The sequence below is a fragment of the Vulpes lagopus genome, chromosome 23, assembly GCF_018345385.1.
Source record: "Vulpes lagopus strain Blue_001 chromosome 23, ASM1834538v1, whole genome shotgun sequence".
NCBI classification, from domain to species: domain Eukaryota; kingdom Metazoa; phylum Chordata; class Mammalia; order Carnivora; family Canidae; genus Vulpes; species Vulpes lagopus.
The window spans coordinates 6,189,051-6,210,820 of NC_054846.1; the positions used below are offsets into that span (position 1 = coordinate 6,189,051).

At 34.9% G+C, this 21,770-nt stretch overlaps 1 protein-coding gene across 2 annotated transcripts in view; it reads left to right on the forward strand.

Moving 5' to 3' along the window:
- Positions 1 to 21,770, forward strand: part of FSTL5 (follistatin like 5) — a 679,148-nt gene that overhangs the window by 621,034 nt on the left and 36,344 nt on the right. For both annotated transcript variants that reach the window (XM_041737850.1, XM_041737852.1), the window contains exon 15: positions 3,507 to 3,631. In XM_041737850.1, the coding sequence (XP_041593784.1) occupies positions 3,507 to 3,631 (125 nt within the window). The remainder of the gene's footprint in view (positions 1 to 3,506; positions 3,632 to 21,770) is intronic.

Below are 21,770 nucleotides of genomic sequence, written 5' to 3' on the forward strand. Positions count from 1 at the left end.
GCATAGTGGTACTAACAGGAGAAGGACCCTGGAATTATGTGTCTCAAAGGCTTTTTTTTAGGCTGTTGACACATTGGTCCATTCTCTCCCATGACAGATAGGGATTATGATTACTCTGGAACACAAAATTTATCAGGTTGGCAACCTGGAATGTCAGTAAGGCTCAAAGGAGTTAAGTCTCTCCCTCTCTCAGGAGCAATATGCCACCCTTAGCTTCCAAGGCATTTTGGGGACACCATCATCCTTTCACCAACTTTACTGGTGCCTATTGCTCAGAAAGACCTGACTTAGCTTAAATGTCGAAATATTCATGGATAATTGTCTTCCAACAAGATTATCAAGAAACATTGTCAAAGGAAATGGGATTTAATATTTGTTTTACTTATTTATTAAAATATTTTATTTATTTATTCATGAGAGACACACATTGAGAGACACAGAGACATAAGTGGAGGGAGAAGGCTCCATGCAAGGAGCCTGATGCAGAACTTGATCCTGGGATCCCGGGATCACGCCCTGAATCAAAGGCAGACACTCAACCATTGAGCCACCCACGTGTCCCTTAGATTTGTTTTAAAAGAGAAGTAGACTTTCATTTGGAGAAATCAAGTTCACCAAACCAAAAACCTGAGCAAGGTCCCAGTTTTGCTGTAGTGTCCCTGCGCCATGTTGAAAGATTAGACTAGAACTAGAGACATTGTGCTAGGTTGCGATGGTTAGTTAGGCAGTCACTTTTTGCCCTAATGCCGTGTATCTTATAATAGTGGCCACTAAAACCTTGAAGGTGCAAAATCATTTTTTCAAGGATCTGAAAGTCCTATGTGTACTTCTACTTTGTGTTTTCTTTTTTTTTTTTTTTTCTACTTTGTGTTTTCATTGTGACTATAAGTCTATACATCTTTGCCTGTTATGGAAACAAAATATATTATTTTCTGTGATATTTATGATTAATAAAACCCATAAACCATCATAATGTTAGGTATACAAGACAGTGGTTTTCCAATTAGTGTTCTCAGATGAATTCTCAAAGATTTATCCGAGTTATTTTTCTTTCTTTTTAAAAGGCATCTATGCTTTATGAAAATAAGAAATGCTGTTTTAAAAGCTGTGAGTCTGTCATCTGCACAGCTTTATAATCCATGTGTAATGTCTTTTCAAATGCACGAAAATTAGAGAAGAAATGCCTTCAGGAAACAACTTGGAATAAAGTCTTTACATCTTGGTATTGACCAGGAAGTAGGCCCCAACCAGATGGGGTGACAGTGGGAGTGGCAGCTGTGGGCTTGTGGAAGGAAGGCATCACACATGGAGACACCAGCAGCAGGATGCCATTAGCAATGAACCAAGGATTGTCATAAGATTGAGCCTACTGTTTAAGGTGCATCATAGATCAATCTGTGTCTTTGCAGCTGGTAGGCTCAGTCCTGAATCGGGCAACCCACCACTCCCTGTTCAATTGCAGCAGTGAGAAGGATCTAGAACCGTCAGTGAGCAAAGTCCAGACTGAGAGGAGCTAGAGACGTGGGCATTGCATTTTTTATATCCTAAGACTACGTCAAACACGAATGAGATGCTCACCTAATATACCTTCATTGGCATAAAATAGTTTTGCATCAGTAAGATTGAGATACATTACGGTGTTCCTTGAATATATTAAATTATGTGATGCCTGTAAACTACTGAGAACATACACTGGCATTAACAAGCTTTCAGTAAATATTATTGCTGCCATCAGTCTAAGTATTATTATTAATTTCAAATACTAGGTACATGCATTTCAGAGTTATGCACTGCTATCCAAACTAAAGGGAAGAAAATTTGAAGAGTTTCTTTCCCATTACTTGTGTTAATCTTTATTTAAATTTTGTAGACATTATTATGAATGACTAAAATCCATTAAAAACTTCCTCACTGACATTCATTAATAAAATAGGTGAAGTAATTTAAAGCTTTTATCAAAGACTTTGATTCTTTCTTCCTCTGGACACATGATAGGCTCCTTTTGGTTAGGTGGAATCATATGATTAGTTCTGGCAAATATAGTCTGTTGTAAATGAAAACATTCAAGTAGTTCGTTGGTTGCCCGTTCAGAATGGGATACTAAGTGAAACAGTACATACCCCATGAAAAACCGCTGGAAAAGTAATAGGTAGAAAATGAAATCTTTATTTCCCAAGCCTCTAAGATGTTTATATATTTTTTTCTATTTTGTCTTATTTTTTAACCACAACATAACTAAGCCTTCTAGTTATAATAATCGATTTTCACTGGGAAAGCAATTTCCAGTGGAACTCAATGAACGTATACCCATATGAATGAAGAAAAATAGCCCCTCCGAAACAAAACAAAACAAGGATCAAAGTGCTACTTACTTCTGTCATAAAAACCAAAGGAAAAGGCTCCATTTTGAGGGAGGAAAGTCTATTTAACTTAACAGAGTCAGTCAATAGTTTCGGAAGTTTAATTTGGTGGCCATATGTAGAAAGGATTTAAAAGGGGAGAAATAAAGGCAGAAAGTTCTTTAAAAGGCTAGCAGAACAATGGTTGTCCAGCAGGAACAATAGGAAAAAAAAAATGAGGAGGTGGGAAAAATCTGAAGAACTGTGAGAATTTGGTGCATAATGGGATACAAAGAATAAAAGAATTTAAAGGTAGTGATCTTCCTTTAATGGACCATAAAAGTCTTAAAAACCAATTAATGATGAATAAGAAGAGGAAATGTCTTTGATTAAAGTTACTTAAAACTGGGTCACCTGAGTGGCTCGCTTAGTTAAGCCCAACTCTTGGTTTTGGCTCAGATCATGATCTCAGAGTCCTGAGACTGAGACCTGCCTGGGGCTCCTTCCTCAGCAGGGAGCTTGCTAAGACTCTCTCTTGCTCCCTCTGCCCCTCTACTCTTCTCATTCTCTCTCTCTCCTCTCCAATTTTTTTTTAATTTTCAAATATTGAAAATATTATTTTCAATTAAGGGGGGGTAAAATTGTGAAGTTACTAAGAGCTAATATATTTCATATGATTTGTTTTGGAGTCTTTGGTTTGTTTCCAGCCCTGTTCTATATTAGGAGAAGTTTTTTGTTTATCAGTTACACCTCAACAAAGCAAAAGAAAGGAAGAAAGGAAGAAGAAAGAAAGAAAGAGAAAAAGAAAGATGGGCAAGCTAAAAATCTCATTTACACCCTATGTATTCTTGGTTGTATTTTTCTCATTATAGCAAAGTCAATACTTTTATAGTGCAAAAGTAGTTTCTATTTATTTTATAATTTAAGCAGAAATTATTCAAGACAAATCTTTTTCTATTTTCTATTTCTTTATAAAAACAAATTTATGTGTTGGAAATAAGCAAACAATTACAAAATTCCAATTTGCTTAATGATACACTAATTTTGAGGATGGTAATAAAGAGTCTAGGAAACAGCTTCTGATTTGTTTCATCTCTAAATCATATTAATGCTGATACTATTAAGGGAATGCACTGCCGAGGTCTAACCGCGGTCTGCTCCATTTAGGTAATAACCCTGGCCAGCGGGAATGTGCCACACCACACCATTCACACCCAGCCAGTGGGAAAGCAGTTTGACCGAGTGGATGATTTTTTTATTCCTACTACCACACTCATCATCACCCACATAAGGTAAGTGCTAAATGAGTGATCGACTTTTAGATTTCTCTTTAATTTTGACAGGAAGGATAAAAAAAATCATAAAAATAAAATACATCTTTATTCCACAACAAATACACACATAATTGCACATGATTTACCTTGTCTCATCTGCTTGATGAACTTTTATCAACATTAGTGATGAATTTCTTGACATGTATTTCTTTTTAGGCCTCGTAAAAAAGTGAATTTTAAAAGATCGGTCGCGTTTTTAAATCAATTCTATAGTTAATATTTTTGCAAATTGTTATTAGAGTCTTCCTATTAGGCTTTTGCAAAATGCTGACATTTGAACTCGGTGTGATAAAAGAAGCACTCTCAGAAATCCATTAAAAAAATAAATAAATCCATTCAATATATTATAATGACATTCTTCTACTATTTTTGCCCATATAGAAATTAATATAAAACCGTATTAGGAGGCACATAGCAACTTGACGTGAAATGTTTGAGGCCTACACTTTGAGGAAACACATCGATGTGTTCTATCCTTGTATGTATTTAGAAGAGGTAAAGAGGTAATTTCTTCTAATGACATCACTCCAAAGTTCCATAGAAATGCTTTAAATGCCTGAAAGAGGGAAACTGGATATATGACAATTTCAAGTATTATATATTTTGATAATTTGCTGAAAAACTTTTAAAGTACTGCTAACAACATTAGTGCATTTGAACCAAACTAATATTTCTGTTCTGTTTCTCAAGTGAATTACGAAGGGGAGTTGCTCCAGATATGTTATATGAGTCATTGTTTGATCCATGTGTTTATTGTTTCTCTTGTATAAAATTGGAAATTATCTAAGAGTTGGAGTTGTAAGAATTCCGAGAGACTGTGCAATTTAACCTCCAGAAGTAAAAAAGGGGGATTGATAATTGGAAATGTGGCTCATAGTCAGACACTACATGTAGACTGTTATTTGCATAGCCAAGTATGTTTTCAAAGAGGTTAGTATATTTTTCAAGCAATTGGCCATTACTTTCAGAATGTCTATTATGTGCTCAGCAATAAAGTGATTAAAAACATAATGTCCTGTTACAATTATTCCATACTTTATGGAAAATAAGTAGAATTACTGAAAATGCAGCATATTATTAAAGTATTTATATCAAAGTAATAATTTTTACATCTGACTATAAGTGCTGTAATAATTCAGAGCCAGAAGAAATCACCATATGAAAAAAAAAGGGCACCACTTGAAATGGTACAAAAAATAGATGTTTTTATACTTACTCGGTAAGGATCCAACTTCGTTGAATTGGCAATGAGTGTTATAATTAATTCCTTTGTCATTTTCAAGTTATTGATAAATTATTACTAATCAATAATTTACTATGTGATACTTGATTTACCCCATTCGCCTATTACGTGTTACTCTATTTGATACACTATTATCAACTTTGCCTTTTTTTCAAATGCTCTAGTAATGGAATTATTTATAGCAGATTTCCTGTGTCTCTAATACTAATAGGGTTAATAGTATATAGTTTGGGCTATTCTTTACTCTTGCAACCAGTAAATTATATCATTGTGGTGAAATGGCTACCACGTCAAGAGTTTAACTTTGTTAAAATGCAGTGAATGCTTTGTGTAATTCTGAGTTTGTATTTATAATTGATATACAAGATTACATTGCACAATTACAGGATTGCTATACATACAGTCAGAACTTAACGTCTCTCTAGGGTCTAAATGGCTACTCTAGGGGCCCCTGGGTGGCTCAGTTGGTTGATTGTCTGCCTTTGATTCAGGTCATGATCCCGGGGTCCTGGGGTTGAGTCCCGCATCAGGCTCCCTGCTTGGTGGAACCTGTTTCTCCCTCTAAATAAATAAATAAATAAATAAATAAATAAATAAATAAATAAGACATAACTGGAGTTGGAGCTAATAATTAGAAGAACATTCGAATTATGTGATCACATATAAGGCAAAATCTTAGTTATGTGTATACATTGTGAAAAACACTGAAAAGTATGCTTAAGGATATTTTAAAACATCTTTTTTCCTTTTAGGGATGGATAATGAAATGCAGGGTTGTTTTTGCCATACTTATAAAACATACCAAATTAAATTATAGCACTCCTACTTGCATACCTTGCATGTAGAGTCCCATTTTCATGAATGTGAATGGTGGTCAAATTTTCTACTATACTTCAAAGTAATTATTCCTATTACTAAGTGAAGAGTGAGAGTAAAAATTAGTATGTGTTTCCAAAATCAGAACATTAAATATAAACTAGTTTTAACATAATGGGGATTTTTTTCTACATCAGGAAAATCGGAGGGAGGGATATGAACTTTTCTCCTACCGATTTCATGTAACACATTTTTCGAACCAAATTTGACACGTGTTTAAATATGTGTTGCAGAGATTGATCTTTTTGTAACTTGTGTTTTTCAGACTTTGAGACTATTTCCTGACTGCTGTGCTTGGTATATCTTTCCAGGCCAAGCAGAAGGTCTGACACATAATATGTGTTTAATTAATATGAGTTTCCTTCCTCTGACCCCTCATCACATTAATCTACTTTTCGCTCAGATTGCTACACCCTCATTTCAAATAATTTATATCTCCAGTGTCTGAAAAGCTCCTGAACAAGTGTCAGGATTTTATATCCTAAGTGCCTAAAAACTGGTAGGCTCTTAATTCATGTTTCTCACAGGAATGGAAATAAAGAAGAAAGTGCTACACTATTTCCTAAACTAGACTATGTATAGGATTGAGGGAATTACACAGCATTAAGGGAACTGTATTTCTTATGTACTGAATTTCCCAGCATCTAACACAGTATCAGAGATGCAACAAGTACTGCATTAAGAGCATATAAATTATGTAGAAGCAGTAAATAGAAGTAATAAGTCCTTACATCTCCTGTCACAGATCTGAGCCAGGATGTCCCAGCAACATCATTTGTCATAATCAACAATCATGTTTAAATATTAAGTTGCAGGGCTCCTGGGTGGCTCAGTCGGTGCAGCATCTGCCTTTGGCTCGGGTCATGATCCCAGGGTCCTGGGATGGAGCCCGCATCTCATTGAGCTCCTTGCTTAGCGGGGAGTTGGCTTCTCCCTCTCCCCCTGCCTGTGCTCTCCCTCTTTCAGTATCAAGTACATAAATAAAATCTTTAAAAAAGATAAAAATAAATATTAAGTTGCCCAAGTTGCCTATAATCGTTGTTCATACTCCTCATTAACCTACACTGGTGCAGGGGCTCTCCTATGAACAGTTAAAATTTTGCTACAAGTCTCTACTTTTCCCTGCTTGGCTTCTTCTCATTGTTTTTCTACATTTTTTTCCCTTCTTCAGTGTCTGTAATTCTCAGGCTTGTTTATTCTAGTCTGTAAAGTAAATCAAGGCTGAGGAATTTAAGGGAACCAAAAACTATTTTACCAATCTCTATTAAAAATAAACTTGTTTAAAAAAATGATCTTCACAGAATGTAGGAACTTGTTCACTTTTTAAGACGACTTAAAATTCTCAGCACTTTAAAAGTCCATGGGTCCCAATTTATGTTCCCTCTTTTTAATTGAAATATAGTTGACAAATTAATATTAATTATTATGCTATATTAATTTCAAATGTACAACATAGTGATTTGAGAATCCTCTACGTTATACAGGGCTCACTACGGTAAGTCCCGTTACCATCTGTCACCATACATAAATATCACCATATTATTGACAATATTCCCTGTCGGTACTTCTTAATCCCCTTCACCTATTTCACCCATCCCCTCCCTGTTCCCTCCTTAGCCACCAGCTGTTTGTTCCTTGTATTTATGATTCTGTTTGTTTATTCATTTGTTTTGCTTTTTAGATTCCACGTATAAGTGAAATTGTTTGATATTTGTCCTTGTCTGACTTATGTCACTTAGCATAATGTCTTCTAGGTCCTTTTGTGTTGTCATAAAAGACTTCATTTGTTATTATGGCTGAGTAATATTCCCCTGGGTGTGTGCGTGTACATATGTATCACATCTTCTTTATCCATTTTGAATGGCCTGAGGACTTTTAATTTCAGAAAACTCATTTATATTTAAAAAATATCAGAGGAGGAAGGCCTGATTCCATCCACTCATTCAGTTCCTTAGCTGAGTTTCTTCCCATTCCTTGAGAGACACAGCCTAGACCATACACAATTATTCCTATTTTTTAGAAAATGTGTTGTCAAAGGGAGCACAACATCCAGTTATTCCTATTTGATCCTATGACTTTATTAGTGAAAAAGCCCCTTTGATTTTATGCATTTCTGCCTTCTCCATAGAAATCAAAAGAGTACCTGAGCCATGAGCTGGGGATAAAACAGGTACATCGATGCCGTCCTAGCTCTGATCTAAATCAAAATGGTCTTTAAACTATTGAGTTCTGGTTAGTGGACCCAGCTTGTGTTCCTGGATTACACTCTCTTGAATATGAGTGCTTACCCAGGAGATAATAGAGAACTCTAGACCAGCATGCAGCCGGCCATCCTTTAGGATCTACGTATGTGAGGGCACCTGGGTGGCTCAGTGGTTGAGCGTCTTCTTCAGCTCAGGGCGTGATCCCTGGGTCCTGGGATTGGGTCCCACATCAGGCTCCTCACAGGGAGCCTGCTTCTCCCTCTGCCTGTGTCTCTGCCTCTCTCTGTGTCTCTCATGAATAAATAAATAAAATCCTAAAAAAAAAAGAAGCCAACAATATTAAAAAGAGAAAAAAAGATATGCAGATGTGAGCCCCAAATGTGAATTCAGTTTAGTTTAATAAAATTAAACTTTCTGGAAGATAGAGGAGATGTATTATAATCCTGTCTCCCCAAGTGCCAACTATCTACTCAGCTTCTGAAAGGTATTGACTAAATACTTAATGACTAAAAGTTTGTTTCTAAAATATTATTAAAATTCTAGCATACATATTTTTAATATTTGAATATCCACTCCCTAATTGGGGGGCCCTTTGGGGTTTTTAAAAACCCCAAAAACCCTTTTCCCTTTTGGGGGGGGCCCCCCCCTTAAAAAAAAAAATTTTTTTTCCCCCCTTTAAAAAAAAAAAAAAAATTTTTTTTAAAGGGGTTTTTTTTTTTTAAAAAAAAAAACCCTTAAATTTTTGGGGAAAAAATTGGCCCCCCAAACCCCCCTTTTTTTTGGGTTTTACTTTTTTAAAAAAAAATTTTTTTAAATTTTTTGGGAAAAAATTTTTTTTTTGGGGGGGGTTTGGGTTTTTTCCCCCCCTTTTTGGGGGGTTTTCCCCTTTTTTTTGGCCCCCTTTAATTTCTTCAAAAAAATTTTAAAAAAAAATTTAAATTTTTTTTTTAATTTTAAAAAAAAAATTTTTTTTTAAAAAAAAAAGGGGGGTTTTTTAAAAAAAAAATTTTTTTAAATTTTTTTTTCCCCTTTTTTTTTTTTTTTTTTTTTTCCCCTTTTTTAATTTGGGGGGTTTTTTTTATCTTAAACTCTAGCAAGGAATTAATCATAAATCATAGTTCTAAAGTTTAAGAGATTATGCTGTGCAAAAAGAATATGTTTTATAATGACATGGGAAATATAAATTTCTTATATGAGGAACTTCAGTTTGGATTTCTATCTTCTTATATATACAAATATATCCAGAAAGGAAAAATTAAAAGATTGAAAATGAAAGTGCATGTATAATTCTCAGAAGAATCAATTCTGTCTAATTAATGCTATAAAAATTGAAATAATAATTCATTTTCTTTTTTAAGCAAAAGTGCTCTACAAATATAAAGCAAAATGTTTCATTATTGTCCTCATAACATGTATCCAAAGAGCTAAGTTACTATAATATCATCACATGCAAATAGATATATTTGAATGATATTATAGTTCTACTATTCTTAGGTTTTTTATGATGTGGCTAATTCATGGGGGATTTAGTGATTTTTGTATCAGTTTTTTTAATAAGTTAGAGATTAAAAAGTAATTTCAAAGCAATTTTTTCAGAAAAATTATATTACAATGGTTGTATTATCTTCAAAGCAACTAAATGTCATAAAGAATGGGCATTTACATAATTGATTGTTTCATTTTTGGTACCATTCTGAGGAGAAAAGAATTTAAATGTCAATTTCTTGTTGCACTATGTGTAAATATTACGACTTACTTACTGTGCAAGTGTTACTATGATGAGCATAGGAAACAAAAACCACAGGTTTGACAGTGGTTTACCACGTTGGCATATGTTTGCCTCTTAAATTTTCCTTGTAAAGACTACAGGGGTGGGGAGAAGGGAAAAAATAAGAGGAGAAACTAATGAGGTGGCAGGTATTCAAGCAATGAATGATAAAACATTTCCATGGGACCCCCCCCCTTTGAAAATTCTTCAATAATTCTTCCAAAGAAGGATTTATTTTTGGTAGTCGAGTGATGAAATTGAGAACTCCATAAGGGCCAAGGTGGTTCAGAGCAAGAGAACTTGATAAAACTTAGTGCAAAATACCAAGAAGCCCCTAAAGTACAAGCTATGACAAATGCAAGAATTGGCAGAAGGCTTTCTCAGAACTTTTGACTTGTCATGAATAAAAATAGTTGGAAGATAAGAAAGAGGATAACAGGTATATGTTTTCATCTACATTAAAAGGGCACAGCTAATATTTGGGTTCTTCAGGGCTTTAAGATATTCTTTAAATTTTCACTGACTAAAATAATACCTTTGATAGAATTTAAAATAGGTGCCATGTGAAGAAAAAGAAAATATTTACAGTCTGACCCTTGTAATATCTACCAATCATATGTCTTCCATCTCTTGTCCTCTCTGCAGTTGACTACAACTACAGACGAGTTTAATCCCATCTAGTTCACCTGGCACAGAGGACACTTGTAATAAATACAAGAAGGAAACTATTTCTGATTTATGTGCTACTTTGGGAGTACTTCTATAGTAGAAAGGGGAGATAGTAACTTCGACGATGCTTTTCGAGATGCTTCAGAGGCTTGTCTACCCTTTGCATACCCCCCAACACCACCATTTGATACTATTGCCGAGAATTCCAAACTACTGTTTCTTTGGGTTATATTTCTCTAGAAAGCTACCTTTAAAGTGTTCCTATTTCTTGAAAAGAAAATGGAGTAGTAGTTGGAGAATTTGATATCTTTCTTATTGGCATTTTTCTTTATGGATTGATTGGTTGATTATGTAGAGTCTTAAATATTTGAACTTGGGAGGTGTGTGTGTGTGTGTGTGTGTGTGTGTGTGGATTTATTTCAATCTATGATTATGTGATAACTAATAAGATGAATAGAGTATATGTAATAGAAACCTTGAAAGCAACAAACACATATATAAAAACTGGGAATTCCAGTTCCAACATTTTTCTCCTCCCCAGACTTGACCTACTAAACAAACCCAAGAAACAAAGAAACAAAGAATGTTCCAAAAGTTTCCTTGCAACACTCCTCCCTTCCCTACCACATTCCCCAAGATGATGTGAGCGTCAAATAATTATCTCAAATTGGGTAATTCAGGAATTCCATGAAAAGTAAACCTCTAGTGTTACTCTTCAGTCTTGGTGGGCTGGAAAGGCAGTTTTAGGACCCTCAAAAGTCACATGAGTGTGAAAGAGTGTAATGTAAGAGGGTTGCAATCAAATGTGGAATAAGGGGCCATGGGCTTATCCTGTTGCAGATGGGTCATAATTCTTGCACAGCCAATGGCTATGGCTCCACTGTAAGAGATGAAGAAAACTGAAATAACAAGTAGCGGGCACCATTCTGGGAGTCTGGAGAGAGGTCTATAGCACTCCTTTTCTGTTATAAATTATAGCAAGGAAATGATTAAGAAGGGATTGGGTTTGATTTATGTTTCCTTGAAGCTTCTCCAAGGGAAAAATAAACATTCTCTGAAAGTGAAAGTTAAAGTAAAGTATATCATTCTTCCTCATATTTTATCAAATCTGTTAAAGCAAAATTATATATATGGCTGGTCATTTATCAAGACAACTCTACACTTGTGACTTGATTCATGGACAGGCCAGGTGTATGGAGATACAATTTTAGCAGTAAAATTGTCTGGGTACACTGAAACGCTAGCACATCGGAAATTGAAAATATCAATTGTACAATTCCTTTTTTAGGAAAAATACAATCTCAGGAATGGTAAGCAACAAGTAAAATTGTTTCCAAAAATGGTTCTTAGATAAAGATCTCAGAAAAGTCACAGTTCAATGAGGTTCTTTTATCTTTTTTTTTAACTCCTTTCATCCTTATATGCTAATTTCTCCCCCCAAAAAATAAACAATCTAGAAGGACTTTAAGTAAATCAGGAGTGGGAGCTCTTTCGGGCTGTATTTCACACATAGTGAATATCTGAAACATTCAGGAATTCTGAAAGGATGATCTTCTCTTTCCCCAGTATCTCAGAGGTTCTTCATTGCCCTCTCCGCTCCATGCAAACAGAAAGTCTAATTGTCAGGACCTGCAATATCTTGGGATCCTTTCATTCTCAGAGCCTCGTACACTATTCGAAAAACAGAAGACATTCATAAGTTGCTCATTAAGCAAAGTACATATGTATATGTTCCCGAGTGTTTCCGAGTGTGTATGCATGTACACATACAAATCACTGTTGGCAAACCTTCTAGCATTCCTATATGGGTGCATGGCTTCTTCTACATAAACACCTGATACATTTTTTTCATCTTATTTTTAAAGAAGTAAACACACTATACCCTTCAATTTGGATCTGTAATGCTATTTTCTTTTTCATTATGGTTACTGGATTTGCTTTTTGACTTTCAACCTTCTTGAGCATATTAGCATACCCCACATATTGAGTGTAAAATGCTTACACAGAAAACCATTGAGTTCTTACAGCCAAGTGGGGTGTGTGTGCGTATGGGCGTGTGCGCATGTGTGCGCATGTGTGCCTGTATGTGTGTGTATTCAGTTTGTTATCTCCATTATTTCTTGAGTTAGAGAACAAGGTTTGCTTCCCTGCTTAGTCTCTGCCCTATATTAACAGCTCTCTGCACTGAGTCCTGTAAAAAAAAGAGCCTAGTGTCCAAAGCAGATGGACCAAGAAGACCAGTACCTCTTTTGGTAGAATGTGCACTTAGATTAGTAGCCCATATAGGTATGTAATTTTTTTTATTATATGGAAAAACGAGGGTAGATTTAAGGAGCAAACTATATTTAAAATATGAGGATCTCATTATTCTTTTAAAAAAGGAAAAGTCTTATTCAGGTGTTATTAGTAGACTCCAAGCTCTAGGATTTAATAAAGCCCCTAAATAGATTCATTCTACAGCATTTTTTACTGAAGAAATCAATGGAGCACTAATAATGTGTAATTTAGAAACACTCTACATTGCAAATCTGCCTCTTGAGTTTTATTATGCAAAGAAAAATAGCTCTTGCTTCTCTCAGGGGTCCTTATGCTAACTCATCAAAGTGTTCAGTAAAACGTAGGGCTGTCCATTTGAAAGGACCCAGGATTCTTCTTAGGAGACAGCTGTGGGTATATCTAGTAAGCCTGTATGTTTCTTTTTTCCTTTGGTCACGTATGATTTTGGGTTTTGCTGGAAATGGTAAAATCAAATTTATTTTACCATAAATGAGTAAGTGATATGATTGCATAGATTACTTTACTTTCCTTGCTTTGTAGTAAAAACAAACTCAGTTAACAATTAAGGTTAATAAAGAAAAATTTCAAAAGTTAAGATATGATGCAATACATCTAGATAGGGGCAGAGCTCATCCTGAGAACCTAAGTGATTTCTTATGTGAACTTACTATGTGCCCTGCATTACCTATTTCATACGTATATTTAATGGATTATAGTACTTGAATCAAACATATAAGGCATTAACTAGTTCTCCTAAAATGTGTATACAAAAGAAAAATGTATATTGCAGTCTCTAATTCTTTCTGTCTGAAGTGGTTATATTATTAGTCTATTGAAGGAAGGTGATATATTTCACCGTAGTATCTTATTTTGTGAACTTATTAATTTTTCTTGATGGAATGTTTTATTAAAATGCTAAAACTTTCCATACAAGTATCATAACAGAACAAAAACTCTCTTTTCAATGAAAGATTCCTACTGTGGCTCAATAGAGCAATACGGTTGAAAACAATTTTATCTTTGAGAATCATGAATAAATTAATAATGACTACAGTCAATAGAAACTTTTTTGAAATTTTCTGTGACTGTGACTAAATTATATATATATAACATATATGTACATACATCACTTCTCAATTTTGTTTAATTATAAAAATGGTTAATTTTGGAGCACCTGGATGGCTCAGTTGATTTAGCATCTGCCTTTGGCTCAGGTCATGATCCCGAGGTCGTGGGATTGAGTCCCATGTGGGGCTCCCTGCTTAGCAAGGAGTCTGCTTCTCCCTCTCCTCCCCACTCATGCTGTCTCTCTTTCACTCTCTCACTATCTCTGTCTCTCTCTCAAGTAAATAAATAGATATCTTAAAAAAAAAACAGTTAATTTCAATGGAAAATTAGTTGTGATAGTGAGGGGTGTCTTTAGATGGGTAACCTGGTGGCGCAGATATTCTATGTTGACAGTGATTTGAGACTGCAAAAAATATTCACTGTGAACCCACACAAGTTAATATTTTGTACCATTTTTTTAAAATATTTATTTATTTGAGAGAGTGAGTGAGTGGGAGGAGGGGCAAAGGGAGAGAGAGAGTCCCAAGCAGTCTCCACTTGGAGCGTGGAGCCTGAGGCAAGTCTCAATCTCAGAACTCTGAGGTCATGACCTGAGCTGATACCAAGAGTCAGGTGCTTTACTGACTGAGCCACTCAGCTGCCCCTGTGCCATTTTAGTTTATTTTTGAATCTGTAGATATTGCCTCACTATGGCTAATCCATTTAGGAAAAGGAAATTTGTTATTGTAAGCCAATAAAATAATATTTACACAAACGCATCCCTTTTTGTTCATTTGCGCTTTCACTTGCTCTGTAGCAGTGTTCTATCTCTTGCTTCTCCTTGTGAAAAAGAAATCCTGCAGCAAAATTTCAGGTTTTAAAGATTTGGTTCAAGCAAAAATGAAGTACATGAAAGGATGTCACAGAGCCTTTAAAATGTACTGAAACAGAAAAACCGACCAAATTAGCAGATATATGGAGAAACTGCCTATTAGTTCTCATCTGTCATCAGTCATGAGTGGAAATATTCACATAACCACATGAGTAGATTAAGAACGTTAGGCAACAAATTTCAAACTGCCAGGGTTTTCTCCCTTGGAGTATACACTAGCTCCTTGTAGGATACATAAACTTCACAAAATGAACTGGAATAGACAGCTTCAAGGAAATAAAAATGACAATTGCCCTCGTGACTTTTAAAACAGCTAGCTGGCTTGCTTATGGTTAAAATCTCTGTATTGATTTAGACTGAGATTAGCTGTATTTTTCTACACTGTGGGAACTTTTGCTTTCTTACCTTCCCACTTTCCTCTTATTTGGGGGGGGAAGGGATAATGAATAATTATAGATTTTTGTTCTACATTGACAACTGGTTTTCAAGGGAAACAGTATAAAATTACAGTGATTCATTTTTTTGGTCATAATGTAGAAGCTTATTTTTATGCTTTATGAAATTTAAATGCATAAATATAGTTTTTAGTTCTTTGAAACAAAAGGAAATCAGGGTTTGCATGTGCTATAAAAGTAGTGACTGATTTATGTAAGTAAGCCATGAAAATCCTAAAATAACCTAGATTTTTCCCTCATAATTTAAATCAAGATTATTCATCGATTTTGAATGATAGAAAACATTTTTTATGGTTTTAATTAAAAGTATACATTGTTTAAATTCTGTTTAAAAACCTGCTGTCCAATTGTGAAAGAATAGAATATTTGGGACATCTGAAGAATTTTTATTAAAAAATACTTGACAACATTCATTTAATTAATACATGAAAATAATTCGAAAATGGTTATTGGTTTATATAGGAGGATGATGTTAAGAAATATTTTTAGTAGATCATAGGTACACATATCTTTATGTTGACTAAACATGCTTTCTTGATTCATTAATTTGTTTGGTAATTTTGACATCAAAAAACTCTACCTACTAAAAAAAAAAACTACCTACTTCCATCTAAATTATTATTTGCATGGGGATATAATCAAATCTATTTAAAAAGATTTTTGTTGTATGCAAATGACTTTTTTAAAAATACAGAATTAAAGTGGATTAGAAATTATTTAGCAACAGTCATTTGAGATATATATTTTTGATAACTTAATAGTTTATGTTTTGTGAATTAAGAGATGTACTTCATGGCTATCATCATTATCAGAGGCCTTATGAAAAGAGAGTCACGTGAACCTATCTATTACGTTTTTCATTTACTGAATCCAGTCTGTGTCCTGTCAACATCAAAGATATATGGATCATCTTTTTGATTCTTTTACCATTTACCTAATTTCAGCTTGGTCCATTTACCATCCATAAAAGTTTCTAAATACATGAAAATACTTTTAGACAACCATAATATGTGGGTTTACCAAAGGCAGATACATTATATTTAAGCTTCCAATTCGTGAAGTCATTATGAAAATTTCAAATTTCATCAGGGAAACGTTTGTCTTTATTGTACTTATGCAAGTGAAATATGCACAACAACATTACATTTAAACACAAAGTTGTTAGTGTGAATAATCTAAAGAGAGTCACTTTTTTCATTGTGATAAACTCATAATGACTTCCTAAGAGTTATGTACAGAAGTAAATCAAGAATTTGAATTTTAGCGGAAACAAAGGAGTGAAAATGCTAAGGAAAAGAGGACCAGGTATGGGAGAAATTTATTAGAAATACAGGAAATACACTACCACTTATTCATATTGTCTAACCGTTTCATGAATAATTTCCAACTTTCCTCTGGTCCTCTATATAATAGTCATTTAAAGTGATTCCCTATAATTTTATTTTAACATAAAAGCAGGGCCTGATATTCTAAAGCCAAGTCTCAGTTTACAGTATCATTTACATACCCTTTGGTTGCATTGCTTGGTTATAGTTTTTGTTCTTATTACTATGGTTATTATATAATATGTTAAGAGAAATGAGGAAACATTGAGCGCTTACCCTATGCCAGAGAATGCACTCAGAGTTTTAATGCACTGCCTCGTTTAAAACCCGCAGCTACATAAATTTTTAATCCTATTCTACATATGGTGAATCACTTAACTAGTAAGTGTTGGAACCAGCTATAAACTCAGTCCTGCCTAAATTCAGTTTCTAAGCACTACGTTTTAGTGTCCACGTCCTTTTTCACTTGTAGGATAAAACCTAATGACTGATGTCCTCTCCAAATTATCTCACACGTATGTTTAACACATTTCCCCTCTCACTTTTCTGTGACCTCTGCTACAACAAAACTCATCTCCTTACAACAAACCTACACCATATTTTCTCAACTACCTGCATTTATTTGCAGAATGCCCTGTTTCTTTGTTGTCTGCCTAACAAACCCTTTAGGGCTTATCTCAAAGCCACCTTTTATAAAATTTGTTATGTTTCCCTAATTGAAGTCCCCTCGGCATTCTGGATTTTTGTTATTTCTCATTTCTGTTGAGACTCACACAGACCTAGGTTGGAAAGTAGCTCTTTGGATCCTTTGGGGCCTTTAACACAGTATTTAATTTTGTTTAGATCAGTTTGATTTTTCTCTTCCACAAGTAAATGATTTCAGGAGGGATAGAGAAAAAATATGATGTGGTGTCTACAGTCCCTGCAGACTCTACAGTAATTTTTTGTTGTCTGCTCATGTCTAACTTCATAATGTCTATTTATTAATCTGTTCCTCTCCGTTCTCATGATACAGCCCTAAACTGAGCTCCCTTACCTCCCACCTTGCTAATGTAATGAACTCTTCACTGTTTCTATTTCTCCATACTTCTTCTTTTCTCCATATTTCAGTTCACTAAACAGAGCACCTCTTTTGAATTCCTAGCTGTAGTGATACAGTTCTGTATCAGGAAAGAAAAAAAAAAAAAGCTAAAATATATCCTATTGGATATAGATTAAGGCCAAACTACATTGAACCCACTTCCTAAGTGTGTGATCTGCACCTACCCTAGGGTCCAGCCAATATGAACCTGAGTAGCTCCAAACTTTCCTGTTTCCATTTAACCATTTATTTTTGTCTATAGTACTCTTTCTGATTCTGATTTAGATCCTCTTAATTTATGTCAATCTCCTGGCCAAACTCAAATGCTCTCTAATTCATACAACTTTTCTTATTCCCCTGTCATTTATGACAGGACTCTACTCAGAATTTATTTCTTTTTAAGGGTATCAACCAATTATTAGTTTATTTCACTTATTCATTCAATACAGCTGAATTGTTCACATGCCAGACACTATTCTAGATTCCAATAGGAAACTGAATACAGATTTTGTCTTACTTTCCTGTGATGCAATATGAGTATCATGGCAGTCAATAAAAATTAAAAGCTATATTTTTATTTATTTTTTAGAGAGAGAGAGAGACTACACAATTGTGGGGAGGGGCAAGAGGGAGAGGGAGAGAGAGTCTCAAACAGAGTCCTGGCTGAGCATGAACCCCAACACAAGGCAACTCCGAGATCATGACCTGAGCCTGAATCAAGAGTCAGATGCTTAACTGACTGAGCCACACAGGGGGTCTAAATATATATTTTTAGAAAGAGCTCACTTTGGAATGGTGAGAATATAGATTCAAATTCACATGTTACCACTTACTCTACAGTGTGATTTCAAGCAAATAAAACTTTGTAAAGGACATTAAAAAAAATGTGTCTGTTAGGGACACGTGCCCCATCCAGAAATGTTGCTTGTTTCACATATTAGTTTATCTTTAATTCACTGGAATAACTTTGTTAGCTTAGCCCCCCCTCCAACCTCCCACTGTCTCTCACCTACAGCTATATGTGAGAGAAATAAATGCAAACTACCCAGGTTAATTAAAAGGAGATGGATGGGGATATTGGGAGGGGAAAGCCCTACCTATTCACCTTCACTGTCATTTCTTCCCTTCATCTCTCTACAGACTCCAATGAGGTGTAATTCTTTAAAATCTTTTAACTAAACTTTACCAAGACACATTTTTTTTTTTTAGGAAAACTTTGTCTGCTAGGGGTTCACCCTGTCATCTTCTTAGGTCCATGTCTTTTGCATATGTCACTTTACTTACTAACCAAAGAACAAAAGCACCTGACAGAGGCATAGACAAGCCCCAAAATTCTCTCTGGCTACAATTATAAGTTTAGACATGATGTGCAATCCATTCAGAACCTATATGCTACAATGAACATTTTTTTTCTGGGACTTTCTGGAAAGAGAGTTCTGGGTTTTTTTGTGTAGACTGTTCTAGGAGCACTTACTTTCATACCATGTGAAGCCTAGACCTGAAATCAAGATAGAAGGCAGAGCCAACACACTAAGAAAAAATATGATCTATGTTCCATTATGGTAGACCATAACCTTCAGCTATGCTTGAGCTGGTTCTAGAATTTTCATCCATATAAATCTCCATATTCCTTTTGGTTTAAAAATGTTTGGATTGCAAATCCTGTTATCTACAAATTAAAGAGGCTAAGATTAGGTGCCCTTATGTCTAAAATACACATATTATCCACTTCAGAGTATTTTTGGGCTGATTGCGGTTCTTGTGCGGTTCCCGGCACACACTAAGAGACTCACAAATGTTATTTCCTCTTCCCTTGGGTTGATGAATTTCTTGTCATATATTTACTCTATCTATAGCAGTTATACTAATTAGCACTCAGTAAATATTTATTAAAAAGCAGTGCACTGAGGAGCGCCTGGGTGGCTCAGTCGGTTGAGCATCTGACTCTTGGTTTCAGCTCAAGTTGTGGTCATGAGATGGAACCTGTGTGGGGCTCCATGCTCAGCTCAAAGTCTGCGTGAGACTCTCCCTCTCTCTCTGCCCCTCCTCATCATCTCTAAAATATATATATATATTTTTTTTTTTTTTTTAACTAGTGAATTTAGTAATGTTTCTCTGAATGTCTGTTTGGCATTATGATTCTGCATCAAAGAAAAAAGGACAGTGAGTCAAGTCCCAGTCTGTAGTTTACTGAAAACCTCTCCATGGTTTTGGTATCATGGAGACAAGGAGTTGCCATTTATCAACCACTTGATAACACCTTAAGCAGATGGCTCAGTTTGAAGGTTTTTGGATCACTTGAGGAAGCTCAAGAGTAATGCTGAAACCTGTAGAGGTTTTCTCAGAGTTCTTTAGATAGAAATCAGGTAATATTCTGGTTTTTTTTTTTTTTTTTTTTTTTTTGGTGTGTGTGTGTGTGGACTGTCATTTACCTTACCTCCCACCTTGCTAATGTAATGAACTCTTCACTGTTTCTATTTCTCCATACTTCTTCTTTTCTCCATATTTCAGTGGAGAAATGTGCGGCCTAAGCGAGCGCTAGATACGGGTTATGGATGGTGCCATTTGTTTATTCAGTCTGGGCATCTGTCTCTATGGCTTGCACAAATCCACATTTTTCTCTAAGTGCTAAGGAGAGGAAATTCACTAGAACTTTTCTCAAAGGGAAGCTTGTTATTTCATTTAGGATATGACTGAAACTTGTTATCGAACAAAACCTTGAACCCTGGGAATATTACAATTCTTCTAAGGTTTATATAATCTATTTTCCCCCTCTCTCAGGTGGATTTCATTATAAATCTCCTAGAATGTTTGTTTGAAATTTATGACTTTCATGAAATTCTGAAAATGTTCTAGAGATGTTTACTCAGTGATTTTTCTTTTTTTCTTGTTCAAAGCAATGTGCATCAGAATGGATATTTCAGTAGGTGTCTCAGTTTTAGTTTACTATCAACCTAGTTTACAACATTGTTGAAGTAAGGTTTTTAAGTAACTTAGAATCCTGCCTACCTGTGGCTAGTACTTCTCCAAAGAGTATAATTCTTCTAAAAAAGTGAATTTATCAAATGGTAACACAACAGAGAAGAATATTACCAGCAGTTGAAATTCAGATTAAAAAAATCCTTATAAAGCTCAAGAAGCTTTGGTTTCTGGTTTGTTTTAATTTGGAACTTTAATATCAGTGGTATAGAGAAAGCAAATCATATTCTCTGCAAACAAGATATAGGAAGAAGTTCAAATCCAAGGATAGTAGTTGTTTTGTTTTGTTTTTGCCATCATGAGCACTGATGATTCCCAGAACTCCCGTGGGTACCTGTAATGAGTTCCTTATCTCTGGTGAGAAATATTTCAAGTAAAAATGTCCAGTAACAAAGATGACAAGGAGGAATTCTGAATAAATATCTGTCAAATGGAATAGTGGAGAATTTTTTTTTCTTAAGTGTCAGTAGGAGGGTGATCAAATGAAAAGCCCACGTGCTTGGGTTTACTTGACGAGCATCAGACAGGTGAATATTTGAGCGCTCTCAAAATGTATTACTCAGTTTCCTAGGACTATCAGTACATCCTCAAATGATTTAATAAAGAATCAATCATGGTTATTTCTATTACGTCCAATATTTGCAACTGTAAACATCAGTCCTATAGTATAATTCATTTTTAGACCCTTTGAAGTAAAACACCATTAGTGGTTGAAATTAGAGCCATGATAGATACCTTCATTTTCACGAGGGTACAAAGAAAATGTAATAAAAACAAGAATCTCTAAAATAAAAAAAAAATCATGGAGATGATTTGGTAGGTCCAGAAGCACATCAGTATTTTGAACAGAATGAACCAACCACCAACATAGTAGATGGTCATTAAGAACTCAGAAAAGCATGAGGAAAACAATCAAAACCCAATTCTATTGGAAAATGGGGTTGTCAGAGACGTTTTTGTAGGAACAGCAGGAAAAAAAATAAAACACTTCATCAACAAGTCCAGATATGTGATTACCCTCACTTGTTACCTTCAATAAAGAGATAGACAGGTGTTAGATAGACAGCTGATAGATGCAACAAGGGTCTGTGTATCAATGAATTCCTTACATGTTCAGTGATGACGTTTATTTTCGGCACCCTCTAGGAACATAATGTCTACTCTTTTTTTTTCTGCTTAAAAAAATAAAATCAAAAGTAGACTTGTCATCGTGAAATGAACAGCAAAGTCATCTTATTCTCTCCATGACTCTAATAATATTAGTAGATATTGTATTGTTTG